This window comes from Monodelphis domestica, chromosome 3 (genome assembly GCF_027887165.1).
Source record: "Monodelphis domestica isolate mMonDom1 chromosome 3, mMonDom1.pri, whole genome shotgun sequence".
In the NCBI taxonomy this organism is placed as follows: Eukaryota; Metazoa; Chordata; class Mammalia; order Didelphimorphia; family Didelphidae; genus Monodelphis; species Monodelphis domestica.
In genome coordinates this window covers 96869139-96894598 of record NC_077229.1, presented here as the reverse complement: position 1 = coordinate 96894598, position 25460 = coordinate 96869139, and the positions used below count along the sequence as shown (strand labels likewise).

Below are 25460 nucleotides of genomic sequence, written 5' to 3'. Positions count from 1 at the left end.
ATACAATGATAAAATTGATAAATATTATTATTGTTAATAATTATGATACTACTACTACTACTGCTACTACTACTACTACCACTACTGTTACTACTACTACTACCACTACTACCACTGCTACCACTGCTACTGCTGCTACTGCTGCTACTGCTGCTACTGCTGCTACTGCTACTACTGCTACTACGACTACTACTACAACTACTACTGCTACTACTACTACTGCTGCTGCTGCTACTACTACTACTACTACTACGACTACTATGACGACTACTACTACTACTACTACTACTACTACTACTACTACTACTGCTGCTGCTGCTACTACTACTACTACTACTACTACTACCACCACCACCACTACCCTAATGATAAAAATCTTCACAACTTGGCCCCTTCCTCCTTTTCCAGTCATCTTTATTCCCTTCCCCATACTCAGTGGTCCAGCTGCCCTGGGATCTATTGGCTGGTTTTTGGTTGTTTTTTTCTCTCCCATCTCTCTCTCCTCTTTGTGCCTCTGCCCCCCAGCTGCCCCCTTGCCTGGAATGCCCTCCCTCCTTGACTCTTCCCCAAACTCAAGTCATCCAGTGTCTTCTCTGAAATTCCCTGCCATTTACATTGAATCCATCTGAGGGCAGGGGCTGGAATTGCCTTTCTTGGTACCCCCAGGGCTTAGTACAGTGGCTAGGAGGGACAGGGAGGCCCCGGGTGGCTGTGGGTGGGAGGGAGAAGGGGGACTAGGGCCTGGCCCGGGACGGCCTCTGCCACACTGGCCACGGTATAACGTAGGGTCTGTGTGGTCCCAGGACTGGGCCTGGCCCTGCGGGGGACAAGCGGGGGCACCACGGTATCCCAGATCCCAAGCCGGACGGGAGTGTGGGGGCCATTCAGGATAACCCTTTCGTTTATGGGTGGAGGGGAACGGATTCGTTCTAGGTTACCCAGGGAAGAAGCGGGCAGACCTTGTACTCAAAGCAGGACGTGCAGAGATGCAGGAGGTCCAGCAGGCGGGCGAGCTGCCCGGGGCCCAGGTCACTGGTCCAATGCTGCAGGAGTCCCGGCTCCGCGTTCTTCAGCACCCACAGCGCGCAGATCAGCAGCGTCCGGCTTGTATCCGCTGCCAGCGGGCTAACTGTGCGGGGAGCCTGAGAGGGGAGAAGCAGGCCGCCTAAAGGTGCAGCAGGCCCTGCCCCACCCCTGATGACCACCCCGGCCTCAACGACCCTCAACCCGTCAGGCCAGCCTAGAAAGAGGCTGCCTTTGGAGCCCACCCAAGGGGAGCAAACCGGCCCTTTCGCTTGCTCCGGACGCTGCCCTCGCCTCGCCCCGTATACACACTGGGGGCTCAGACCCCTCCGCCCCGGGTACTCACAGGCGGAGGCCCCTGGGGGAGGCTGGGCCGTGAGCCGTGGGGCAGGGGGCTGCCTGCGATGGCCATCGCCACCGACGGGCTAATGGTGCTGCTCCCATCCAAGTCTATGTCCACATCTGGCACCGAGGCCAGCCGGGAGCGCTGCCCGCCACTCTCTGCAGAGGGGAGGACAGATTTTACTGGGAGTTGGGAGGGGGAGGGGAGGAGGAGCCAGACCTTCCTTCTTAGAGAGTGGGGGGCCCCGAACCAATTCCTTCCCTCTCTTTGCTACCTGGGACCCCCAAGAGAACCCTCTGGGGAGGACCAAGAATAATTAAGCCTCTGAGCCTGGCAAAGGGGGTGGAAGGAAGCCCTCGAGGCTGGCCCTGCTGGGATGCCTCCTGTGGAAGGTGGAGAGGGAGTCTGGGTCCAGGAGGGGGGGGCACGCTGCTCCCCAGCTGCTGCCCAGGAGGTGATGACGATGATAATAATCAGCATTTAGATAGTGCTCTAAGGTTTGCAAAGTGTTGGACAAGTTACTATTTATTTATATATATGCATATATAAATATATTTTGGCTATATATAACTATAATAATATCATAATTATTATGTTTTAATATATTGATTTTATTATTGTAATATATTAATTATTGATTTTATCATTGTAATTAATATAATATTGATGTAGCATTATTTATTATATATTTTATTATGTATCTCTCTCTCTCTCTCTCTCTCTCTGTCTCTGTCTCTGTCTCTCTCCCCATGAAGTAGATGCTATTATTACCATCCTTACTTGACAGATGAGGAAACAAAGAGGTTTAATGACTTACCCAGGGTCACACGACTAGTGAGCGTCTGAGGCAGGATTTGAACTAAATTTAAGTCTCCCAGTCAGCTAGGTGGCACAGTGGACATAGCGCTGGCCTTGTAGACAAGAAGACTTGCGTTCAAATCCTGTCCCAGATACTTATTATTGGTGTAACCCTAAGTAAGTCACTTAAATCTTTGTTTGCCTCAGTTTCCTCAACTGTAAAATGGGAACAAATAATAGCACCCAGGGGACAGCTAGGTGGCTCAGTGGGTTGAGAGTCAGGTCCAAAGATGGGGGTCCTGAGTTTAAATCTGGCCTCAGATACTAGCTGGGTGACCCTGGGCAAGTCATCACTGCCTAGCCCTTACCATTCTTCTGCCTTAGAACCAATAATACATAGTATTGGCTCTAAGAGGGAAGGGAAGGGTTAAAAAAAAGTAATAGCACCCACCTTGAAGGGTCTCTAGTCTCTTGTCACAAAACTAACCCTAACATCTTTATAATTTTAATGATTCAATTTAATTTTGTTTATAAAGTGCTTATTAGCACTTCAGCGCCCAGCACCCGGTGGGTGCCACGGACAAGCCCGATCTCCCCCTGGCTGAAGGCTCCTCCTCGGCCCCCCCTGCCCCCACGGGAAGCGGGCCGGACTGACCTGAGAAGTCGTGCAGCTGGGGGAGCGTGTCCAGGACCAGGGAGAGCAGCGGCAGGTAGAGCTGGGCCACCCGGGCCTTGACCTCCGGCTCTGCATAGCGGGCATCGGCGTCGTGGCTGCACAGGAGGCTGTGCACGGCACTGATGGCCTTCTTGTGCAGGAAGAACACCCTGTGGAGGTTCAGGGGCGAGTCATCACGTGGGGCCCCCCCCAGACCATCGAGGGGCCTCCGTGGGCCAGGGAGGGCTCACTCACCCCTCGGCCTCGGGCTCCAGGATCAGGGCCAGCTCGGTCAGCAGGAGCCCAGCCAGGAAGTGCTGCTGCCGGAAGGAGCCGGAAAGCTCGAACATGCCGATCACCTTGGGGTCCTGCGCGTGGCTGGAGAAGGCTGAGCTCTAAGGGGCACACGGCGAGCTCAGGGGCTGGCACCCGGCAGACCCCCGGCCCAAGGCTGCAGCCCAGGGCCACATCCCGCTTTGGACACAGGAATCAGGCTCCCGGACAAGGGCGGCCTTACCTGAGAGGTGGAGGAGGAGACGGAAGGGGAAGGGGAGGCCGGGGGAGAGATGGGGCTGCAGGGCAGATTCAAAGTCACGTAGTGTTCATGGCTGCAGAGGATTCGGGTGAAGTCCAAGCGCAGCGTTATCAGCCCATTGGGGTTTGGGGACGACTGCAGTCGAGTGGTCACCTGTCCAAGGCGGGGGTCAGTACGGCTGGCCGGGGAGGGTCACCTCCTCCTTCCTCCTCATCTTCCCGTCTTCCCCCACCCTACCAGAGATGCTCTCCTAGCCCACAAGCCTCCCTCTTCTACCTGCTTGTAATAGGCCCTGATGAGACTGAAGACAAATCCTCGATCCACCAGGGACAGGAGGTCACTGAGGAAGAAGGCCAGGCTGGTGTTGAGGCGCTCAGCCAGCTCCGAGTCCTGGAGGGAGCAGGGGAGGGACAGCCATTCAGGAGCCAGGCGGGGAGGTGTGGAGGCCATTGGCCCTGGCCATCGGGGCTGGTCTAGACCCACTGCCCCTGGCTCCTCCTGTCCCGCCTCTCTGACCCTCTAAGGAGGGAAGGCACCCCTGCATTCCTTCTTGGTGTCCCCTCTCTCCATCTTGTTTCTTCCCCCAAGCGGTTGGCCCCAAACGATTTCCTCCAGCCCTAGCCCTGATCGGTCCCCTGCTCTCGCCTCTTCCTGGGCATTTGACCCTGGACATCCATCCTGCTGACCCTTTGAACCCACTCTGTCCAAATGAGTCACGTCCTCCGCCCCCAGCAAATCTTGCTGCCCTCATTGTCAGCACTGGCTCCAGCTCCGCGTTGGCCTAATGCCATTATTCCATCCTGTCAAATCCAGCTCGTCCTTCGAGGGCTCCAGGAAGCCGCCCAAGTCTCCATCCGCACAGATCTCTCCTCTGAGCTCGCCTGTGGACCCTCGGTTGTAGCCAGACGCAGACTTGGGCCCTCCTGTGAGCATTACCTCCTCCCCCTAGTCCGAGTGGGAGCTCCTTAAGGGCAAGGCCCGGGGCTGCTCCTCCTGCCTCCCCGGACCCGGGGCTGCTCCTTCTACCGTCCTCACTAGCAGAGCCTGGAGGCAGGTATACCAGGTGCCAGCTGACATGCGATAGCCTCCTCCTTTCAGGCCATCCTTCTCCCAGGCGCAGCCCCTGAGGCCATCTTCCTCTGGGCTAGCCTGGCTCCGCCAGTCACCCTCCTAGTCTAGGTCGGCGCTGCTTGTGATGATCTGCCATCAGAGGCCGGCCTTCCCCCAGGAGCTGGTCTCCACAGGCCAGCTCGTACCTTGTGGCTGCGGGCGGTGATCTCCAGCCCCACAGAGCTGACCAGAGCTGTGATGTCATCCATAAACCGTCCTGGAAAGCGAAGCTTCCGAGGGGTGTCCAGACGCTCGCTCAGCACCAAGTATAAGGCCATGCTTTTCCCCTGGGGGAGACGGGGCGGAAAGGGAGAGGAGGCTGAAGGCCAGAGATTTGGGGGGACGGCGGGCACGTGTGTGTAAATGGATCCTCTAAGAGGAAGCACAGAATTCCGGAGGGAGAAGGGACCTTGGTGGCCCACATCCCACAAGGAGCGTCCGCCTGAACAACAGAGCTGATGGTGGCCCAGCAGCCAGCGTCTGCCTTGAAAAGCTGGGACAGCTGCAGAGAAGCCTTTCCAGGGCCCATTGGGCCAGAAATGGCCTCTTTCTAACTTCTTTCCTTGGTTCCTAGTTCTGAGTGAGAGGGCTGAGGCTGAATCGCAGCTGGGTCACTTACTCCCTGGGCAAAACTGGGTCAAAAACGGAGCCCACTAGAAGAGTGCTACATCCTGTCCTGCTCTAAATCTGATTTGATGTCTAATTCCTCTTCCTTGTTATAGAGCCTGTCCAATTCTATAAAACACTTAGAGTGGAAAAATATTCTAAATTAATTAATCAAATAAAAATGTTCAAATCAAATAAAATGATCTGGAGAAGGAAAAAAACAGACACCCATTGTGTCCCAGCGGAGTCTTTTCTTTTCCAGGTGAACCCCCATTCCTTTTTTCTTTCGTTTAACCCTTACCTCTTCTTAAAATCAATACTAAGTATTGGTTCCAAAGCAAAAGAGCAATAAGGGCTAAGAAATGGGGGTTAAGTGACTTGCCCAGAGTCACACAGCTGAGAAGTGTCTCTAGGTCTGACTATCCACTGAGCCACCTACCTTGCTCCCTATTCCAAATCTTTCAAGAGAGCTATCCTGGAAAGTATCCCTCACTCTGATTCAGAGGCTTACCATGAGCTGGAAGAAGAACCAGGCATGTTGGAGGACGGCTTCCCGAACAGCACTGCCACTCACCACCCACTGCAGGGCCAGCTCTTCATGCAGCAACTGGGGTTCAGGGGAGGCAAAGGGAGGGCGGGTCACAGGGAGGCCAGGCTATTCCCCATCCCACCCCATCCAACTCAGGGATTGCAGTTCCAGCCAAAGCATCTACCCTCCTTGATCTCATCCTGGGGGGACTCCATCCTTCCCTTCCTACCACGAATCCCAGAAATTTGGGCCCTACCCAATCTGTGCTGAGAGACTCCAGTCAGCTCTTTGCCCTCTCTAGGCTGTGGCCTCTTTGCCCCAATCCCCATGTCCATCCCCTTGACCCTGCCCCCTAGAGAGGCGGTGTGACATATAACATGGGAGGCAGAATTTAACCAAGAGGGCTCAGGGATAGAATAAAGAGTGGAGAGTGAGATGGGATGATATGGACCCTCTTTCCCCACCAGCCTCCCCATATGCCACCTCAGGCTGGGCCCTAGAGGAGGAGGTAGCCACCATAACGGGATGATCAAGAGGAAACATCGGGGCCCCTTTGCCAAGCTACCTTCCTCCCAGTAGGTCTCGGCTGGGAGGTCGCCTGGAGAGATGAGGAGCCCTCAAGATAGGAGGAAGCTCGGTTAGGGCCTCGATCCATGGTCTGTGGATGGAGCAGGATGGAGAGGAAGAGGAAGAGATGATGGAGGAGAGGGTTAGTATGGATAGAGCAGAGGAGGAAGGAAGGAGAGGAGGAGGGAAAGCACAGAGAGGAGGCACTGAATGGGATGATCCAAAGGGGAAATGAATATCTCCGGCAGAAATAGCCTTACCTGGGGCCAGTATGGGCTCACCCCGAGTCTCCTCTGCCCCTCTCCCATCCTAGGTTCTCCATTCTGGGTCATCCATGGCAGCTTTGCCTTCCTGGTCTACCTTGCTGCTCAAAATGCCCTCGGGTTTCCCATTTCCTATGATACTTACTTCTAACCTCAATCTGGCATTCAATGCTTCCTCCATTCTGTTTCTGCCTAATCCTGCCTCCCTCATCCAGCACCCGTTGTTCCCACCCTAGAGTCCAAAATCTCCAACCAGGCAGTCTCTTCAACAATTACCCACATAAAGGGGGCAGTTGGGTGGCTCAATGGATAGAGAGCTATGCTGGAGATGGGAGATCCTGAGTTCAAATCGAGCCACTTCCTAGCAAGTCACTTAACCTCAGTTGCCTAGTCCTTACCCCTCGTCTGTCTTAGAACCAAACACTTAGTAACAATTCCAAGACAGAAGGTAATTTTAATTAAAAAGAAATTAGCCACCTATAGCAGACTCACTGACAGGCCTGCCTGGAATTCCCTCCTTGTCCCCTATTAATCTTAAATCCTAATCATCCTTTCGGGCCCAGCCAGCTCTTCCATAAAGCCTTCACTGACTCCTTCAGCCCATTCTGGTCCCCTCTTCGGACTTCATTCGTTCTTTTGAAGCCCGTGGCAATAGGGGAAAAGATCCCGGGTTCTTCCGGAGGCTGTGCTGGCCCTCACTGCCCTGCCTGTCTCGAATGAAGGCGTCACTGGGGTCATCGGCTCTTCCTCTGGGATCTCAAGGGGAGGCTCTATCAGCCTCCAGCCTGGGACCCAGAGCTTCCATTTGGGGAGAAGAAAAGACATTTTGGAGCGAGGAAATAATGCTGGGGGAAGCAAGTGTGAGGCGGCTAAGTAAGAAGAGGCAGGAGAGAACGATAACGGGAACAGCTAGCACTTCCAGAACACACTAAGGTTTGCAGAGAACTGGAGCCCTATTTTGCAGATGAGAAGCCCAAAGCTCACAGAAGTTCAGTAACTTACCCAGGGTCGCTAAGCTAAAGAAGCATCCGAGGCTGGATTTGAACTGGGGTCTTCTTAGCAATTCCAGGTCCAGCATGCTATCCACTACCCCACTTAGCTGGCTCACTGAGAGACCAGGGAAGCTGGGGGGATAAGTGGATAAAGTGCTGGAGTCAGGAAGACTCATCTTCCCAAGTTCACATCTGGCCTCAGGCACTTACTGGCTGCCAAGTCCCTTCACCCTGTTTGCCTCAGTTTCCTCATCTGCAAAATGAGCTGGAGAAGGCAACAGCCAACCACTCCAGCATCTTTGCCAAGAAGACCTCACAAAAGGGTCAGGAAGAGTCTGAGAAAGACGCAGAGCAGATGCTCCCCTGTGCTGACTCGGAGACGAAGATCAAATGGTTCTTGTCCTCCAGGAACTTCCTCTCTTTTGGGTAGAGTATTCTCTGTCCTAACTCCTTGGCACTCTCCTAAGCCAGAGCATCACCACCAGCGAAGGACCAGGAAGGAGATGGAGGCGGAGCTCCGGGGTCTCTGGCTCTAGGCAAAGCCTTGGCGGACCACTAGGTGTCACTGTTCCCCCCAAATCGTGGTGGGGCAGAGATAGGGGGACACTTGAGTTCTTCAAAGGATTCTGTTCTGGACTATGGACTCTGCTCCCAGTCCCAAGGTGGGGCAGCCAAGAGCATGAGACCTAGTCCTCCCCCCAGGGACCTCGCTCTCTGGGCCCTGATTTCCTCATCTGCAAAATGGGCGGGATGGACCGCTTGACCTCCAGGCATCAATCTATGGCTCAACAGTTAGTTTCTGGTTCCTATTTGGGCATCTCTAAGCTCACACAGGCTCCTTTCACCTTTCTCTGGGACTCCAGCCTAGTTAAGTACCTCTTCTCTGTTCCAAACCATTCTTTATACAGCTACCAAAAATGCCTTCAGCGCAGATTCGATCATATCACTCTCACTCTATAAACTCTAACAGCTCCCTATTACCTTTAGGATTAAATAGGAACTCCTCTGTTTGGCATTAAGGCTCTTTGGACCCTGAGACAACGCTAAGGGTTCAATCAAGCTGGCCTTCTTAGCGTTCCTCCTCTAGGAGAGAATTAGGCAGCGAGGTGGGACAGTGGATAGAATGTGGGATGTGTAGCCAGGAAGACCCTCTCAGACATTTAAACGCTACACTACCCTGGGCAATTCACTTGTCTGCCTCAGTTTCCACACCTGTAAAACGAAGCTGCCAACAGCCCTGGTGGGGATAAAACGAGCTAATGTGTGAACGCTTTGCAAAGTTTCTAGCCTTAAAATGCTGGCTGCTCTTATGGCCATTTCCCTTCTCTGGGCTGGGGGACCGGCTGCTCCCCCGTCTCCTGGCCAGCTCCCATCGCTCCTCCTGCCCGAGGTCTTCTCTGCCGCCCCTTCACTTTCTATTGATTCTCTTCTCTCCGCAGACACGTAGTCTGCTGGAAATGCAATTCCCCTACGCTCGCCTTAGTGTCCCCAGGCACAGGGGTGCTCAGTGATCCATGCTCGTGAGCTGACTCGAGACAGGGCTCGAAGGGAAAGAGAATCGGAGGATGAGGCTGGATAGAGCTTAATCATTCTCAAATGGGGTGAGCGCGACCAAGGGCAGAGTGTGGTTCAGCTGGGAAGGCCCAGAAGAAGCCGGGGAGGCTTCGGAGGATGTCGGAGGGGGTCCGAGCCTCGAGTGACCGCTAGAAGATGCACGGGGGGGGGGGCATTCCAGGGAAGGCGAAGAGAGTAGGAAAGCTACAAGGAATCCCTTGTGACTTGAATGCACTTGGATGCCAGTCCTGGAAGGCCAGGCTTGGCCTTTTCCCGGTCCCCTAGCTTGACCCGAGAGGCAGAAGACTGGCTCGGATGACCTGCCCAGCCCTGGGCCCAGCCCTTTCCCTCACCAGGTCAGATAAGACTCCGTTCCCTCTCATGGAGAACCCCCCCTCCCCGCCCCAAGAGAAACGACTTAGAAGAGCGGGTTCCCTTCTTTGCCTCTGTCAGGCAGACCCTCGTGTTAGTGGGGAGCAGAGCTCATGCCAAAGCAGGGCCGGGGGCATGCACTGGGGCCCTGGGAGTGCAAGCTGCAGGCAGGGGGGGCACCTGTTTGAGGTCAGCGCTGTAGTGTGGGTGAATCCGCCTCAGGACGGCCTTGCTGCCCCCCGGGGCATAAGCAGAATTCACCCAGGAGTGAGAACGGTCCACACCCTGGAGCCCGGTCGGTGGGTGAGTGGGTGCAGGGAGAGGGGTGCGGGGAAGGGGCACCAGAGACATGGGAGAGAGAGGAAAACCAGGGTGAAACCAAGCACAGGCTTCCATGGCATCTTGGCACACACATACCGGCGCACAAACACGTGTGGAATATATGCATGCACACTGAACCCACACAAGGACCCCCGGAACCCGCTCCGCTCAGGAAAGGCCTTTAGCTTTGGCTGTGGCGGGTTTGTGCATGGGGGAATGGTAGAGAGAACGGGGAAGAGCTTAGAGATCGTCCAGTCTAGGCCCCTCAGGTTACAGAGGAGGAAACTGAGGCCTGCATGGGGGGACTTGCCCCAGGTTAGCCGCAAGCCATCAGCGGAACCTGGGGACTGCTGCCTCCCCACCAGAACGCATCCGTCGTCAGGCCCCCGGATGCGAGGGCGATCCGCAGCCTGCCCCGCGCACCTCCCCCCACCCTCCAGACAAGGATGCTGAGAGCCCAGTTCTCTTCACTCTCCCCAAAGCCCATCCCTGCAGGCCAGGAGGTCCTTCCCCCACCCCTTGCCCTGGCCCCAGCTCACACCTTGCAGGCCAGGATGCGGGTGACCTCCTCATCTGGGGAACAGGGAGAGGAGGCCAGATCAGGGTTGCTGCTGCTGATGCTTTTGGAACGTGACAGGTGGAGGCTGGAGGGCCGGCCAGGGGCACGGGACATCGTAGCACACTGCACAGGGGGTGGCGGGGGCACTGGGGGAAGAGAATGGTGCGTGAGGGTTGGAAGGGCTCTAGTGTGCCAGGGTCTGTGGCCAGGGACCTGGTGCCAGTTCTGGGAAGGGGCATCCCCCCGGGGCCCTAGCTCACTCACCCCCTGTGGGGCCAGGCTCCGGGCCAGGCAATCTGAAGGCATAGTGGATATAGGCGGCCAGCAGCTGGCTGTGCCCCCTCTGGTCCTGGGCTCCTTCCAGGCTCTTGTGAATGAGGCTGACCACCAGAGCGATGGCTTCAAAGGCCCCTCGGCCCAGGTTCACTACGGAGGGGGGAGATCACCACCGAGTCAGCTCCGCTCTCCCACCCCTTGTATTAAGCCGGGGCTCTCCCCAGGCCCTGCACTCTCCCAAGCTCTTTGGTCCCCCGCTAACCCTTTCCACCCATTTCCAGTCTGGAAAGCAGAAGCCCAGAGAGCCACCCCCCAGTCTGTCCAGCCCGGGGCCCTGGCCTCGCACCTATCTGGCCTCCGATGACGGGCGGCCGCACGATGAGGTGGATGAGCTTGTCCAGCACGTGGTGGGAGAAGGCAACGAGGGGCTCGGGGCTGGCCAGCCGCAGGGCCCCCACGCTACTCTTTAATTCCGCCTCCACGTTATTCTCGCTCAAGATCACATCCTTCAGGCGGAAGGGGAAGGCGGCCTCCTCCAAGACATGAACCAGCGTGAAGAACTTGTCCAGGTGGGGGTCCTGGAGGTGGGAGAGACAAGTCAGACGCCATCCCCACCCCCCGGGCCACACTCTCTCCCCATCGGCTGCCCCATCTCCTTGAATAAGCTTGGGCTCTCAAGGCTCCGCTCTAGGGCCATCTTCCCCAGGAAGACTCCTTGTGCGGCCCCCAGGCCTCTGTTTCCCCTGCGTTCCTGCAGCCCCAGACTGAACGGCACCAGTGTTCTTCCCATTCGCCGGCCTTCATTGTCCTCTCAAGTAAATCATGGTAGTGAAGCGGTAGACTGGTGGGCCAACGCCATCTTACTGGCTGACTCTCCATGAATGGCCTTCCCAACCCTCATCGTCCTGATCGAAGGCCTGAGTCAGCAGCCAAGTCAGAAATAGCTCCTGGGGGTGGGGGTGACCCCAGCCTTCCTTCTACCCCCGGTCATTCACACCTCGCCATGGATGCCAGCCAGGCCAATTACCTAATGTTGGGCCTGAGAGCCACTGGTCTCTGGGCCACGTGAGAGTCCAGTTTTCTACGTCCTCAGCACTGCCCTAAGAAATGCTTTTTGGGGGGAGGGTGAAGGGGGCAATCCCTGTGGTCACTCCCAGCGACGGCAGAGGACCCACTGCCCGCCCTCCCCTGGCCAGGGGTACCTGTGGATGTACTGAGGACATGGCCGTGAGTTCAACACTGAATACACCCTTGTGGCCATCCACCCATCGCATGCCCGGGAGTGCCACCTGTGAGGAAGGGAGAGATGGGCACCCCTAAAGCTCCAGAGCCCAGCCTGGCCTGCCAAGCAGAGGGCTCTGGGGATGGGCAAGGAGCTCTCCCCCAGAACTTCTACTGCCAGCTCCGCGGGGCCTGATGGCACTGCGGGCAACCCCAGCCCCACCCCCTCTCGCGGATGTTGCGACATCAAAGGGTCCGGCCCTACCTGGCTAAAGCCTGGAGTCAGGGCCACAGTGATGGGGGTAGGGAGGAGGAAGGAGCCACTGTAATCTAGGGAGTGCTTCCCCCACCCCCAAATCCACAGGAACAGTGCCCAGCCCGGGGCAGCTTTGGAAATTCCAGACTAGTCTGGGATGGGGTCCGTCCAAGGGGAGCGTGGGCCGGAGGAGGACCACTCACATCGGGTGTGAGCACCGAGTAGCTGGGGGGTGGCCGGTCCACAGACACGGGCAGGCAGAAGGGGCCGGTCCTCAAGCGGCTGTGTTGCAGGAGGGGAATCCACTGCGGGAGGGACAGGAATGAGAGCTGCTGAGCCTGCTGACAACCTCTGCCATCTTGGAAGCCCAAAGGGAAGGGACGGGAGCAGAGAGGCAGCAGTCGGGGTTGGGAATGGAGAGGGGGACACTAGAGGCATGCACAGAACTGGGGCAGCCTGGCTGGTGGTGGGGAGGACGAGGGGGTCCCGGGCCTCACAGTGTAGCCAACAGGTGTCTCCAGAGGTGTGCCGGGCCGGGGCTGGCAGCTAATGTGATAGAATGTGAAGAGCAGATGGTGGTTCTCTGTCACATTGGCTGGGAGCTGCACCTTGAACTCCTCGTAGAACTCTGGGCACCTGGAGGGCAGGGGGAGTTGGCTGGTGAACCCCTCGGGGCTCCCCAAAACATTCTCTAGGTCCAGGGGCCCAGCCTCAGTCAGCTGACTCTCCTCTGACTGACTCAGGTCCCTCCATCAAGACCAGCTCCATCCCTTGGTGACCACGTCAGCCCCTTCAGCTTCCCAGCCCTACCAAACACCGCCCCCTCGTCCCACAAGCTTGACCCTTTGGGCCCCCATACTTGCTATGATACACCACGGCTGTGTAGGCCTCTCGGGAGAACTCACTGCAACTGGACTTGCCAAAGATCACCTTGGGGTTGGGAAGAACAGGGGTTTAGGGCAGGAACGCCTCCCTCACAGCCACGCGAACCCCTCTTTCCGCTGGGGCTGCGGAGGACAGATGGTGTCACCTGCCCGGAGCCAGAGGCTAGATGGAGGGAGCTCTGGAGAGGGGCTGCCCCTACACTGCCTGAGGAGCCGAAGCTACTGTGAGCTCAGGGCTAGAAGCTCGCAGAAAAAAGGGAAGGTGCCCGCGCAGCCCCCCATCCCCCCATGTCCCCAAGGAACCACAGCCTCTAGCTCGTCCCAGTGTACTTTCTGGATTTAGACATAATTCATAGGATTATGAAGTATCAGACCAGGGAAGGCCCTTAGAGAGCTAGCCTGGGGGAAGGGAAAGGAAGGGATTGCCTAATCTGACCCAGACCACTTGCTTGCAAAGAACGAGGTTGGGATTTGAACCAGCTGCCCTGACTCTAAGTACAAGGCTAGCTCTCTCTCTCTCTCTCTCTCTCTCTCTCTCTCTCTCTCTCTCTCTCTCTCTCTCTCTCTCTCTCTCTCTCTCTCTCTCTCTCTCTCTCTCTCTCTCTCTCTCTCTCTCTCCCTCCCTCCCTTCCTTCCTCCCTCTCTTCCTTCCTTCCTTCCTTCCTCCCTCTTTTCTTTTCTCTTTCCTTCTTTCTCTATTTATTCCTCTCTGTCTCCGTCTTTCTCTCTCTCTCTCTCTCTCTCTCTCTCTCCCTTCCTTCCTCCCTCTCTTCCTTCCTTCCTTCCTTCCTTCCTTCCTTCCTTCCTTCCTTCCTTCCTTCCTTCCTTCCTCCCTCTTTTCTTTTCTCTTTCCTTCTTTCTCTATTTATTCCTCTCTCTCTCTCTCTCTGTCTCTGTCTCTTTCTCTCTGTCTCTTTCTTTCTTTCTCTCTCTCTCTCTCTCAAGCTTTCCCTTATTTCTTAGTATCAATTCTAAGGCAGAAGATTGGTAAGGGTTAGGCAATGGAGGTTAAGTGACTTGCCCAGGGTCACCCAGCTAGGAAGTATCTGAGGCCAGATTTGAATCCCGGTCTTTCTAACTCCAAGCCTGGCACTCCATTCACTGGGCTTATCCAGCTGCCCCTACAGGTGACATTGCTGCCTCCTCCCAAGGAGTGAAGATGTCTGTCTGCAAGAACACTGACACACACACTGACCGGTAGAGCCTGGCTGGGGTCCTCTCCTGCCATGTACTGCACTTTGATGGCGATGTTTCGGACAGAGCCCTGGCGGCTGCTGAAGTTGAGGTTGTGGGGGTAGATATACAGCAAGTTTCTGCAAGGAGGGAAGGACAAATAGTTAAGAGAGTGAAACTAATCCCTTTGGTTCTTCATGCCACAAGAGCTGACCACATGGCAGTGGACAGGCATTCATAGGGTGCTCTACCCATGTGCCATATATCATTTAGGTTTTACAGTCCTGTGAAGGAGGTACTAAGGGTATTGTTGTTTCCATTTTACAGATGAGAAAACCAAGGCTCAGTGAGATGAAAAACGACATGCCTGGGATCAAATCAAAAAAATGGTGGAGAGATGATCTAAACTCATTTTTCTTTCTTTTTTTTTCTTTCTTCCGAAGCCCATATCCTCTATTTTTGAATCAATAATATGTATTGGCTCTAAGGCAGAAGAATGGTAAGGGCTAGGCAATGGGGGTTAAATTACTTGTCCAGGGTCATATAGCTAGGAAATGCCTGGGGCCAGATTTGAACCCCAAACCTCTTGTCTCTAAGTTTGGCTCTCTATCCACCAAGCCACTCAGCTGACCCCTAAACCCAGTTTTTCTAACCCCAATCCAACACTCTCTACAGTACTGAGGGGATCTTAAAGGTAACCACATCCAGCTTTCTTATTTCATTGATCATTTTTTCAGCAAAAATTACAGTCTGGAGAAGGCCTTGACCAAAGTCATGCAGATCAAAAGTAACTGTTTGATTGTGTTCTAAGTCAGGCCTCCAGGAGGCTCACACACAGAAAGTGCTTGACCAAGACCTCCAATGTACTAGGCCTGAGGAAAGAGGGATTGGTGTCATTAGGGAAGGCTTCATGGTGGAGGACAGGTTTGAACTAGGCCTCGAAGGATGGGTAGGAGTTAGAAAGAGTTCAAAAGAATCCTTTGGGAGTCAGAACCAAAATGGCAGAGTAGCAGGATGGAAAGCTAGAACTTCTCTGAGAATCCTCCAGAGGAATCCTTTGGGAGTCAGAACCAAAATGGCAGAGTAGCAGGATGGAAAGCTAGAACTTCTCTGAGAATCCTCCAGAGGAATCCTTTGGGAGTCAGAACCAAAATGGCAGAGTAGCAGGATGGAAAGCTAGAACTTCTCTGAGAATCCTCCAGAGGAATCCTTTGGGAGTCAGAACCAAAATGGCAGAGTAGCAGGATGGAAAGCTAGAACTTCTCTGAGAATCTTCCAGAGGAATCCTTTGGGAGTCAGAACCAAAATGGCAGAGTAGCAGGATGGAAAGCTAGAACTTCTCTGAGAATCTTCCAGAGGAATCCTTTGGGAGTCAGAACCAAAATGGCAGAGTAGCAGGATGGAAAGCTAGAACTTCTCTGAGAATCTTCCAGAGGAATCCTTTGGGAGTCAGAACCAAAATGGCAGAGTAGCAGGATGGAAAGCTAGAACTTCTCTGAGAATCCTCCAGAGGAATCCTTTGGGAGTCAGAACCAAAATGGCAGAGTAGCAGGATGGAAAGCTAGAACTTCTCTGAGAATCCTCCAGAGGAATCCTTTGGGAGTCAGAACCAAAATGGCAGAGTAGCAGGATGGAAAGCTAGAACTTCTCTGAGAATCTTCCAGAGGAATCCTTTGGGAGTCAGAACCAAAATGGCAGAGTAGCAGGATGGAAAGCTAGAACTTCTCTGAGAATCTTCCAGAGGAATCCTTTGGGAGTCAGAACCAAAATGGCAGAGTAGCAGGATGGAAAGCTAGAACTTCTCTGAGAATCCTCCAGAGGAATCCTTTGGGAGTCAGAACCAAAATGGCAGAGTAGCAGGATGGAAAGCTAGAACTTCTCTGAGAATCCTCCAAAGGAATCTCCAAAGTTCTAGCTTTCCTGCTACTCTGCCATTTTATTTTGAGTTTGGTAAGTCATAGGATTATACAAGATTAGAGGACCACAGATTTATAGCTAGCCTCTAGGCACTTCAACCATCTAGTTCAATCACCCAATTTTACTGATGAAGACTTAAAGGCCCAAGTTTAGTGACTTGACAAGGTCAAACAAATGGTGACTGACAGAGGTAGGATTTGAACCCTGCTCTGAATCCAAATGCAGCATTCTTCCCATTGTACCACAATGCTCCTTGGACATATAGCCTAACTTCTATACTGTACATAGGAGACTGAGTCACAGAGAAGGAGGAGACCTGCCCACAGTCACAAGTAGCTGAGCTAGAATTTAAACCTGGATCTTCTAACTAAGGACAGGCCCCCACCTAGAATCAGTATTGTGAATTGGTTCCAAGATAGAAGAGTGCTAAGGGCTAGACAATGGGGGTTGAATAGCTAGGAACTGTCTGATGATAAATTTGAACCCAGGCCCTCCCAGCTCTGGGCCTGGCTCTCAATTCATTGAGCCACCTGGCTTCCTCCAGCCCTTTTTCTAAGATGGTCAGGTAGGGGTGGGGAAGGGAGCCTTAGCACATGCAGGAGAGTGAGAAGACTAGATTGGATGGAATGGAGAAGTATTGGGGGAAGAGGATGTTAGGCATGAGCAACCTGGAAAGACTCAAGAGCATTGATCAGTGCCAAGACCAACCATGAATGCAGAGGACCAATGATAAAGCAGGTCAACCCCTCCCAACAGAAAGGGGAGAGGTCCAAGCTGCAGGAGACCGCCATTTTTGGACATGGCCAATGTGGGAATGTGTTTTGCTTGACTGCATATTTATTATGAAGATTTTTGGTGTTTGATGGCAGGGTTGGGGCAGGGGAAATGAGGTGGAAAGGGGGGAAAGTGCTTATTAATTGAAAAAACTAAATACATTGAAAAAGATGATGCCGGGCCCAGAAACATACAAGGCCTTGAACAACAGACAGGAATTTGGTTCTATCCTGTGAGCCATCAAAGTATGGACCAGTCGAGACTTTACTGATCAGAAATCTCTGCTATGACTCCAATAAGTAGCCATGAAGTTACTACTTAACCCCTGAAGGATTCTGAGTCAAGAGAGGGACGTGACCAGAAGAGAGGCTTTAAAATTGACTGGCTGCCAGGACAGGCTGAAATCAGAGGGCAGGGAGACTGGTGGGAGGGCTGTTGCAATAGTCCGGGCAAGAGGGGAAAGAGGCCCTGGCCCAGGCGAAGGCTGTAGGGGGTGGCCCTGGCATATGCCCAGCAGTAGAAGCCAGAAGAGCCAGCTTGGAGTAGCTTCATGGGCCAAGACCCATGTCAGCAATCGAGCCTCTAGAGGAGGCTTAAGAGGGGCCTGGGGTCCACCCTCATCTCTAAGAGCAAGAGACATGGCCTCAGTGAGGGTGAGGCATCCATGATGGCAAGAGGAGAAAGTCTTGATTCCCAGAAAGTCCTCTGCTTCTTAATGACCCCAACTGGAGATTTTACTTAAACTCCTATGATATGTTCTTATCTCCTCAAAAATTTCAACCCACACCAGTAGGTGGGCAGGCGGCGGACTAGTATCTGCATCAGATTTACGGGAAAACAGGTTAAAAGACCACAGAAGAAGAAAACAAAACCCAGTCCTGGGGGACATCACAGGTGAATTTTAGCTGACTTTTACAGAACATACCCAGATGATACAAATTTATTCTTGAAAACTGAGAAAGAAAACACCATCAAACTCCTTTTATGAGATAAATTGGTCGGAACACCTGAGCCAGGGGAGGACAAAACAGACAGAATTGGAGACTGAGATTGAGGAATATTCCTTAAAAAATAAAAATTACTAAGGGATAGAGCTGGAGGTAGGGACCAGACCTGTTATTTCACTGGCATATGGAACTCCTGAAGTGAGAAAATTCTCTCCACAATGCAAGTCTCCACTTTATTGGCAACTCATGGTTTCAGAGAACTGTCTAGACCATGGTGAGTTTAAGTGACTGGTCCAGTAAGGGTCACACAGATAGTATATGTCAGAAGTAGGATTCTACTACGAGCAGATGGATGGTGCAGTGGGTAGAGTTTTGAGGCTTGGAGATGGGAAAACCTGAATTTGAATCCAGATTCTGACACTTACTAGCTATGTAACCCCGAGCAAACCCTTTAACCAACCTGCCTCAGTTTCCTTAACTGTAAAAGGGAGATCACAACAGCACCCACAAGTTGTTAAATTGCTTAGGGCAGGGTCCAGTACATAGTAGGAGATTAATAAATGCTTATTCACTTTCTCCCTCATCATGCCCCCTTCCCTCTTCAGCTCCAGTCCCTCAAGGGCAGGAATAATTTCTGCTTTTATGATTTTTGTATTCCCAGGGCTTAGCACAGTGCTTGGTACCCAGCTAGCACTCAATGCCTGCTCGCTGATCAGCCGCCATGCCATGCAGTCTTTCCTACTGTTGAAGATCCAATTCAAAAATTTAAACGGAAATCTTGTCCTCTTACACCCCTACCAAAGGCCAACATGGCGCATGTGGGGCAGATAGGGATTGGTTCTCTCCCAGCTTCCAACCTGGGCTCTTCCTCCTGTGCCCGGGGCCTCGAGACTCAGCCTGCTCTTTCCCAATATCACTGCCCCTCCAAGCAGGGGGTAGGGGAAGGGGAGAGGGTCCCGGGAGAGCCTTCCTCAGCCACGAGCCTTCCAAGGGAATAAAGTGCTGTCTGGTTTCATTGGGGGCCTTGAAGGCCAGGACTACAGCTGTTGTCTGGGTCAGGCTGGGTTATCAAAAGGAGGGAAATGGTTAGGATCTCAGTTTCCAGGATGGACACATGATGACAAGGGGAGCATCCATCCTTCTCGCTGACCATGTACAGTGCTTCTAAGGGCCGGGTTCCACTCCGCTTACCCGAGTCACAGGCTATAGGATTAGGGAGGAGGAAGAGAATGGGGGGACCCCAAGGCCCCCTGGGCCCCAGGAGGGGACTGAGTGGGAGTAACAGACAGCCCAGTCCACATCCCCCTGGTGTGCAGCGTGATTCCTGCATGCTTTGCCATAGCCTGACCTCCAGCCCAGCCCAGCTGTTAGGGAAGGGTCCAGCTGGCACAGACTCGGAGGCCCCTGGTTCCTGATGCAATTCTCCTCACCCCATGCTGGCCTTGCACAATTCAAGGCTTGCTTGAGGGGAGGAGAAGGCTGAGGCTGGATCCGCCTCTTCCCTATGCTACAGGTTAATGATTGATCTCTGGGGGAGAGGAAGAAAAGGGGGGAGAGCTGAAGCTGGGGGCCAGCCAGTGGGCAGTGCCCAAGGCATAAAAGGGAAAGGCCCAAGGCGCAGAGACAGAAGTCCTCAGGTTCAGCCTCCAGACTCTCTGGCCTCCTCTCCTGGTGCAACCATGTCCCTTCTCCTACTGTGCCTGTTCTTGATGCCCAGCCTGGCACTGCCTATGCCCACGCCCCCCCAGCTGCGTCAAGAGCCGGCGCTGCAAGATGAAGTCAACATCCTCTTCCACGGTGTCCTGCAGTTTGGCCAGGCCCTGAGCCGCATTTATAAAGCCACCGAGGCAAAGCTCGACGAGGCCAGCCGCAGTCTGGGGTTTTACGAGCAGACCGTGGTCACACTGCAGCAAGATCTGGGCAGTGCCCGGGCACGGACTCAAGAGCTGGAGAGGAGTCTAGGGGAGATCCAGGTAGCTGAAGTGGGGTGGAAGGGGGCACCCCTGGGGACAGGGAGGGGAGATATGGGCTGGGGAGATGGAGCTGGGAATGCCAGACTCCCACAGGGATCTCTCCCTTCTTTGGATACCCTCTAGGGCTCCCGGCACCTAAACCACTCAAGGCTACCTTCTTGCTCACACCCTCTCGTTTCCTGGTGTATCCCTCCCATCAGGGGCATCTCCCGGGTCTGCTCTTCACACTTGCTTTGTCCCCTCAGGCAGAAGAGGAGAGCTTGGGGCTTGAGACTCAAGGAGCTGGGATCGCCCTCAGCCAAGTGATGGAGGGACACCAGGCTCTTTGGCAGAGAGTGGAGAAGCTCCATGGGGCCCTGGCTACTCTGGGGTCCAGACACACCCCAAAAGAGCTTGAAGAGCTAAAGGTAAAAGCCCTTACAGGTTCCCTGTGGGTAGAAGGCAGGCAGACACCAGTTCTGGAGTCTTAGATAGCTCCCTTTCCCTTGGGGACCAAGCAAGCAGAGGGACAGAGATGCCCAGGGAAAGAGGGTAAGAGCATCCATGGTGCTACAAAAAAATCCACGGGGCGATAATTAGGTGCTGAGCTGAAGTCCAGCAGCACTGACTTCCTGTGTAATTCTGGACAAGTCCCCTAGATGCTCTCAGTCTCCCCAGCCATCAAGAGGGGTTCCTGCCCTTTGTTCTTCAGTGGAGGAGTGCCCGAGTACCAGGAGGCGGGAGGAAAATGAATTTAGGTTCCCCTCCCTCTAGCTTTGGCTGACTTCTGAGAAAGCGGGGATGGAGGGAGGATGCCAGCTTCCGAGACACCTCCCAAGACAGACCGGGAAGGCAGTTGCTGGTTGAGTTCAGCTGGGGTCTAGCGGCAGAGGCTGCTTGGCGCTAACGCCCAACCCTGCTCCCCCAGCTCTATGCAGACAAACAAAGTCAGATCATCTGGTCCCTGATGGGTCACGTCCAGCGGCAGCAGCGAGAGCTGGCCCAGCAGCAGCAGCAGCTGTCTCACATTCGGGACAGGTGAGCCCAAGGGAGGGACCGGGACAGCTGGGTGCCTTCCCACCCTGCACCCCGAGGGCCGTGTCCCGAGATCTCTAGGCGTGACCCACGGTTCTCTGTCTCCTCTAGGCTCAGAGCCTTGGCGCTCCCATCCTGAGCGAGCTGAAGAGGAAGAATGAACCAAAGGAAGATGGCCCCCGGCACAAGGGCCTCAGCAGGGGAGAAGATGGGTCGTTCCCATCCTTGCTGACTCAACGTCTGGAGAACGTGCTCTGCGGTCAGAGGACCGGATTAAAGGCCGGCTGTCACTTACTAGCCGTAAGACCTTGGTCAAGTCACCACAGCCCAGGACCTCTGATGCAGAATGAGGCGAGTGGGCTGGAAGGCTCCTGAGAGCTGATCACGACCCTGTGAAGTTCATGCCTCTCCCCAAGGGACCTCCATGGCTCTGTCTCAGAGCTCAGGTGGCCAAGGGAGGCTGGCCGAGAGACGGTGCAGGGAAGCTGGCCAGAGGAGAGGGAGCCAAGGGGCCAGAGCCCTCAGGGGGGCTGCAAAGCTGACATTAAACCGCTGTTTTGGACTGTAGATGTCTATGCTCGTTTCTTGGGGAGCAGAGGGGGAACTGTGCGATCTTGCGGCTTTTCCGGTGCCCCCAACCTGCTTCTGAGTCCTGTCTAAGAAGCAGGATGGAAGAAGAAAGAGCGCCGGCCTGGCAGACAGAGAGGGGCCTGGGAGAGGAAATTCTACCCAGAATAACGCACACCCTCAGCACTCACCACAGAGACCCACCTGTAGCTGGTGAAGGGGGCATAGACCTCTCGGGCTGGAAACTCCAGGATCTCCTTGGTGGGGCGGCCACGGGGATCGGGGTACGGCTTCACATGCAGCAGCTCCGGGGAAAGGCAGAAGTGAGGGTTCTCAGGGGCTGGGGAGATGTCGATCTTAAGCTGGGCTGCGGGCAACAAGGTACGGGGATTGTTTAGGTCTCTGCTAACACTGGCACCTTCTCAGTCCTACTGGTCCCAGGACGCCTTCCCTTGGCCCACACAGGGCTTTCTTCCATCTCTGGACCCTAAGTAACTAACGGCTCTACCCAGGCCGGCTCAAAACGGTGTGCAGGGCTGGGGCTAGATCTGGGGACAGGGTGTCCGGATGTGGTGAGGGTCTTGGGGAGAGAGCTGACTGAGGAGGAGGCTATCCAGGTGACTACTTCCCTTTTGTCCTCATGGATGAGTCAGACCACAAAGGTTCTGGCTAACAATTCTTTGACGACAATCATACTCTAGTATCCTCAGGGAGAAGCAGTTCTTAAGAAGGCTAAAACTCAGTTCGGAAAGATAAATACAAATAAAAACTATTGGCAAGGAGGTGAAAAGCAGTCAGCGGAGAAAGGGAGTGAATCTGGAACTCAAAATTTAAAAAGAGATGGTTAAAAATAAATTATTTTAAAAAACAAAATAAAATGAATAATTTTTTAAAAAGCAGTTGGTGGATGGGGACAGAGTAGACAGGGAGTAGATCTCAGGAACTCCCCCAAATAAGTTTTAAAATTGCTTTTATACCCTTCTGATCCAAAAGGGACACAGCTGGGCTGCAGATTAACCTATCTTGGGGGAGTCAGGGGATGAGAGTTAACCCATACTGCTCCATGTCTGAATTAAAGTTTCTTCTTTGGTTGCTGGTGTTACTGGAAAAGTGTGTGAGGGAGTGAGTGAGGGAAAGAGGGAAAGACGGGGGAAGAGAGAGACAGAGAGAGATAGACAGAGAGAGACAGAGAGAGAGAGAGAGAGAGGGAAAAGAGAGACAGAGAGAGAGGGAGGGGGAGAGAGAGAGAGACAGAGAGAGAGAGATACAAAGAGAGAGAGGGAAAAGAGAGAGACAGAGAGAGAGGGAGGGGGAGAGAGAGACAGAGAAAGACAGAGAGACAGAGAGAGAGAGAGAGGGAAAAGAGACAGACAGAGAGAGAGGGAAGGGGAGAGAGAGACAGACAGAGAAAGACAGAGAGACAGAGAGAGAGAGAGAGAGAGGGAAAAGAGAGAGACAGAGAGAAGGGATCATAATAGATAGGGACAAAGGAAAAGAGGCAATAGAGGATAGCAAGAAAAAATTATGAGGCACATAGTACCTGTGACAGGCCGTAGCCTCCGCAGCACTGAGGACGGTCTCCTCATGTCTGCCAGGAACTTGTACAAATCTTCATCACTTAGACGGTCACCCTCCTGCAACATGGACCAAGAACATGCCACCTTAGCTTCTACCCTGCTCTGAGATCCCAACTTCATTACCCAGTCTCCTCTAGACCTTAGAGGCCTTATTCTAGCCCTTTGGTCTACCTTAGTTTAGGGAATCTTCCCTGCTACCCCCAGCATTCTCTAAGGACACTCTAGGCTTCATTTCAGCCTGAGGGACCACTTTTACCTGTTTGAAGAAGTTCGTAACAGTCAGCGTAGCTGGGCGAAAATTTGAGAAGCTACAGGCATCATCCCCAATGCTGGCTCGCTCAAAGGCTTTCCTCTTCCTCTCATTCCAGGTGGATTTCCGCTCTGAATTGAAGGGCAGTAAAGAGAAAGGATGAGAGGGGAAATGAAGAGAGGTTCAGGAGACAGAAAAGTGGGGACAGAGATAAGAGAGAGAAGTGAGTGGAGGAAAAGGAGAGAAAGAGATGGAAGGGGAACAAAAGGAGGGAAAAAGAGAGATGAGAAAAAAAGATATGGGGAGAAAAAGACAGATGAGAAGAGAAAGAAATGAAGAAAGATGGGAAGAGGAAGGAAGATGAGGAGAGTGGAAGAGAGAATAAGAGATGAAGAGAGAAAGAAATGAGGAAGAGAGAGAGATGGAAGGAGAAATAGGAGAGAGAAAAAGAATGAAAGAAAGAGAGATGAGAAGGGAAGTGTGGATAGAGAGCCAGGCCTAGACACAAATCTGTCCTCAGACACTTTCTAACTGTGTTACCCTGGGCAAATCACTTAACCCCCATTGCCTAGCCCTTAATGTTCTTCTGCTGGTACTCCATATCGATTCTAAGACAGAAGGTAAGGGTTAAAAAAAAAAGAAACGTGGAAATAAAGACACAAATGGAACCCTAGTCCTCACCCCTCCCTGTATAAAACCAATGGCAGGGTTAGAAACATTTGTAGAAAAATTCAGGCAAAGGGAAATGGAAATCATAGCTAAAAACATCAAATCTGGAACCTGGCTTGAGAAAGTGACTCTCTCTTTCTTATGTGAATATTTTATTTACCAAAAGGGGCAGAAAAGGGACATTTTGGTGAGAAACATAAAAGAAGCCACTTGGGGAGAAATGGAAATTATTGTGAGAGAAATCGAAACACCTCAGACAAAAGCTCCAAAAGGAGCCAAGTGAAAGCACACTCCTCAGTGGGAAAGGCCTTCGCAGGCAGTAGAGATGACTGCAGTGAATTGCTTCCCAGCAGCTCATTTGAATACGACTACTTTGAGGATTTTGAAGCTTATTGCTAGGACCTCTAAGTCAAAGAACTGTTTGGGGACTACGGGAAGATTGTGCCATTAATTATTTGTGTCATGACAGACAGAAAGGTGGATTTGGGGTTTCTCAACCTAAGGGAGAGGTGGGTCACTCCAGCTGAGAACATTGGGGTTTCACAAGCAGGTAAGTCAATAAGGAGTCACAGAACGAGAAGGCAATTGAGGCCACTCAGGGAATCTGGAAGGTGACAAAACCAAGAGAGCTGAGAAAATGCTAACAGCTGAACACAGTGGATACCAGCTGACTTGGGCCGAGAGGGCTCTATCTTGATATTAGGAGCTGACTTGATGAGGCAGAGCTCTGAAGCTGGGAGCTGACTAGAGAAAGCTACAGCATCCTGTGATTGTAAAAAGCTGGATGGGGACAGGCTGCATTGCTCTCTGGTGCCCTCTTCTGCTCGAGGTTGGGAAACCACTCAAAGGCTTGTTCTTTACTACTCTCTTATGACGTGAGAGGAGAAACTTCAAGGATTAAAGAAGGATTATTAAGTAAGGATTCACTGAAAGTGTCTTCCAACTCTGCACCCCACCAAGGATTTGAATAGACAAGGGCACTCTGAAGACTCCTGGAGTAAAGCTGCTATTAGCTAGAAGAAGACTTTGAAAGCCTGGGAGTACCACAGAAGCAGAAAGAATTCTCTAGTAGGCAGAAAGGTTCCAGAAAGGGAGAAAGGGGTATGTGGTAACGGAACCACAGTCATCTACACCTACAGTCCCTAGTTGTGAGTTACCCAGTTCTGGGTCTGGAGTCAGGAAGTTGTGTGTTCAAATTCAGCCTCAGACACTTGGGAGCTCTGTGACCCTGGCCAAGTCATTTCATTTTCTATTTGTCTTAGTTTCCTCAACTGTAACATGAGGATAATAATAGCATCTATCTCTCAGAGTTGTCATAAGGATCAAATGAGATAACTGTAACATGCTCAGCTCAGTGCTTGATATACAGTAGGAGCTATATAAATCGAAGCTATCGTTATTGTGCTTTGCTATTAGTTTCTATAAGTTTGTGTCTGTGATGGTTCGGTCATTTCAGTCGTGTTCCATTCTTTGTTTAACCCTATATTGGGGGTTTTCTTGGCAAAGATATTAGGGTGATTTGCAATTTTCTTCTCCAGTTTATTTTACAGATGAACAGGAGCAAGTTACTTGCCCAGGGTCACAAGGCTAGTAAGTGTCGTTGGCCAAATTTGAACTCAGGTCTTCTTGACTCCCAGCTCAGTATTCTATCCACTAGCTGCCCTTAAGTTTGTGTCTACTCTTTCCCAACTCCAGACACTTTTATCTAACAAATGTTATAATTGTTCTTCCCTTT

The 25460-nt window shown here is 52.9% G+C and overlaps 2 protein-coding genes across 12 annotated transcripts in view; one reads left to right on the top strand and one right to left on the bottom strand.

Moving 5' to 3' along the window:
* Positions 1 to 25460, bottom strand: part of DOCK6 (dedicator of cytokinesis 6) — a 65949-nt gene that overhangs the window by 10156 nt on the left and 30333 nt on the right. For 6 of the 10 annotated variants that reach the window (XM_056822718.1, XM_007488514.3, XM_056822721.1 and 3 more), the window contains 21 exons: positions 23063 to 23187; positions 22770 to 22863; positions 21434 to 21596; positions 14060 to 14177; positions 12840 to 12910; positions 12478 to 12616; positions 12184 to 12285; positions 11706 to 11792; positions 10850 to 11081; positions 10492 to 10653; positions 10210 to 10373; positions 9528 to 9632; positions 6165 to 6257; positions 5582 to 5677; positions 4611 to 4751; positions 3631 to 3744; positions 3337 to 3507; positions 3075 to 3214; positions 2820 to 2989; positions 1370 to 1524; positions 960 to 1142 (listed from right to left, as the gene is read on the bottom strand). In XM_056822718.1, the coding sequence (XP_056678696.1) occupies positions 960 to 1142; positions 1370 to 1524; positions 2820 to 2989; positions 3075 to 3214; positions 3337 to 3507; positions 3631 to 3744; positions 4611 to 4751; positions 5582 to 5677; positions 6165 to 6257; positions 9528 to 9632; positions 10210 to 10373; positions 10492 to 10653; positions 10850 to 11081; positions 11706 to 11792; positions 12184 to 12285; positions 12478 to 12616; positions 12840 to 12910; positions 14060 to 14177; positions 21434 to 21596; positions 22770 to 22863; positions 23063 to 23187 (2825 nt within the window). The remainder of the gene's footprint in view (positions 1 to 959; positions 1143 to 1369; positions 1525 to 2819; positions 2990 to 3074; positions 3215 to 3336; positions 3508 to 3630; positions 3745 to 4610; positions 4752 to 5581; positions 5678 to 6164; positions 6258 to 9527; positions 9633 to 10209; positions 10374 to 10491; positions 10654 to 10849; positions 11082 to 11705; positions 11793 to 12183; positions 12286 to 12477; positions 12617 to 12839; positions 12911 to 14059; positions 14178 to 21433; positions 21597 to 22769; positions 22864 to 23062; positions 23188 to 25460) is intronic. The other 4 variants (XM_056822725.1, XM_056822722.1, XM_056822723.1 and 1 more) reach the window with 2 other exon arrangements.
* Positions 19257 to 21229, top strand: ANGPTL8 (angiopoietin like 8). Of its 2 annotated transcripts, XM_007488513.3 has the most exons (4): positions 19258 to 19648; positions 19894 to 20055; positions 20556 to 20665; positions 20774 to 20941. In XM_007488513.3, the coding sequence occupies exons 1-4, from the start codon at positions 19355 to 19357 to the stop codon at positions 20799 to 20801; spliced, it is 594 nt and encodes a 197-aa protein (XP_007488575.1). In that variant the 5' UTR covers positions 19258 to 19354; the 3' UTR covers positions 20802 to 20941. The 2 variants fall into 2 exon arrangements, with proteins under 2 accessions (XP_016287426.1, XP_007488575.1); XM_016431940.2 differs by lacking the exon at positions 20556 to 20665 and having other exon boundaries at positions 19257 to 19648; positions 20774 to 21229.

What these genes read in the sequence shown, in the direction of transcription:
- ANGPTL8 (XM_016431940.2), top strand. Translation starts at nt 19,355, where the DNA reads ATGTCCCTTCTCCTACTGTGCCTGTTCTTGATGCCCAGCCTGGCACTG. An exon ending in GGAGTCTAGGGGAGATCCAG is followed by an intron (nt 19,649 to 19,893) that starts GTAGCTGAAGTG and finishes TTGTCCCCTCAG; the next exon opens with GCAGAAGAGGAGAGCTTGGG. An exon ending in AAGAGCTTGAAGAGCTAAAG is followed by an intron (nt 20,056 to 20,773) that starts GTAAAAGCCCTT and finishes TGTCTCCTCTAG; the next exon opens with GCTCAGAGCCTTGGCGCTCC.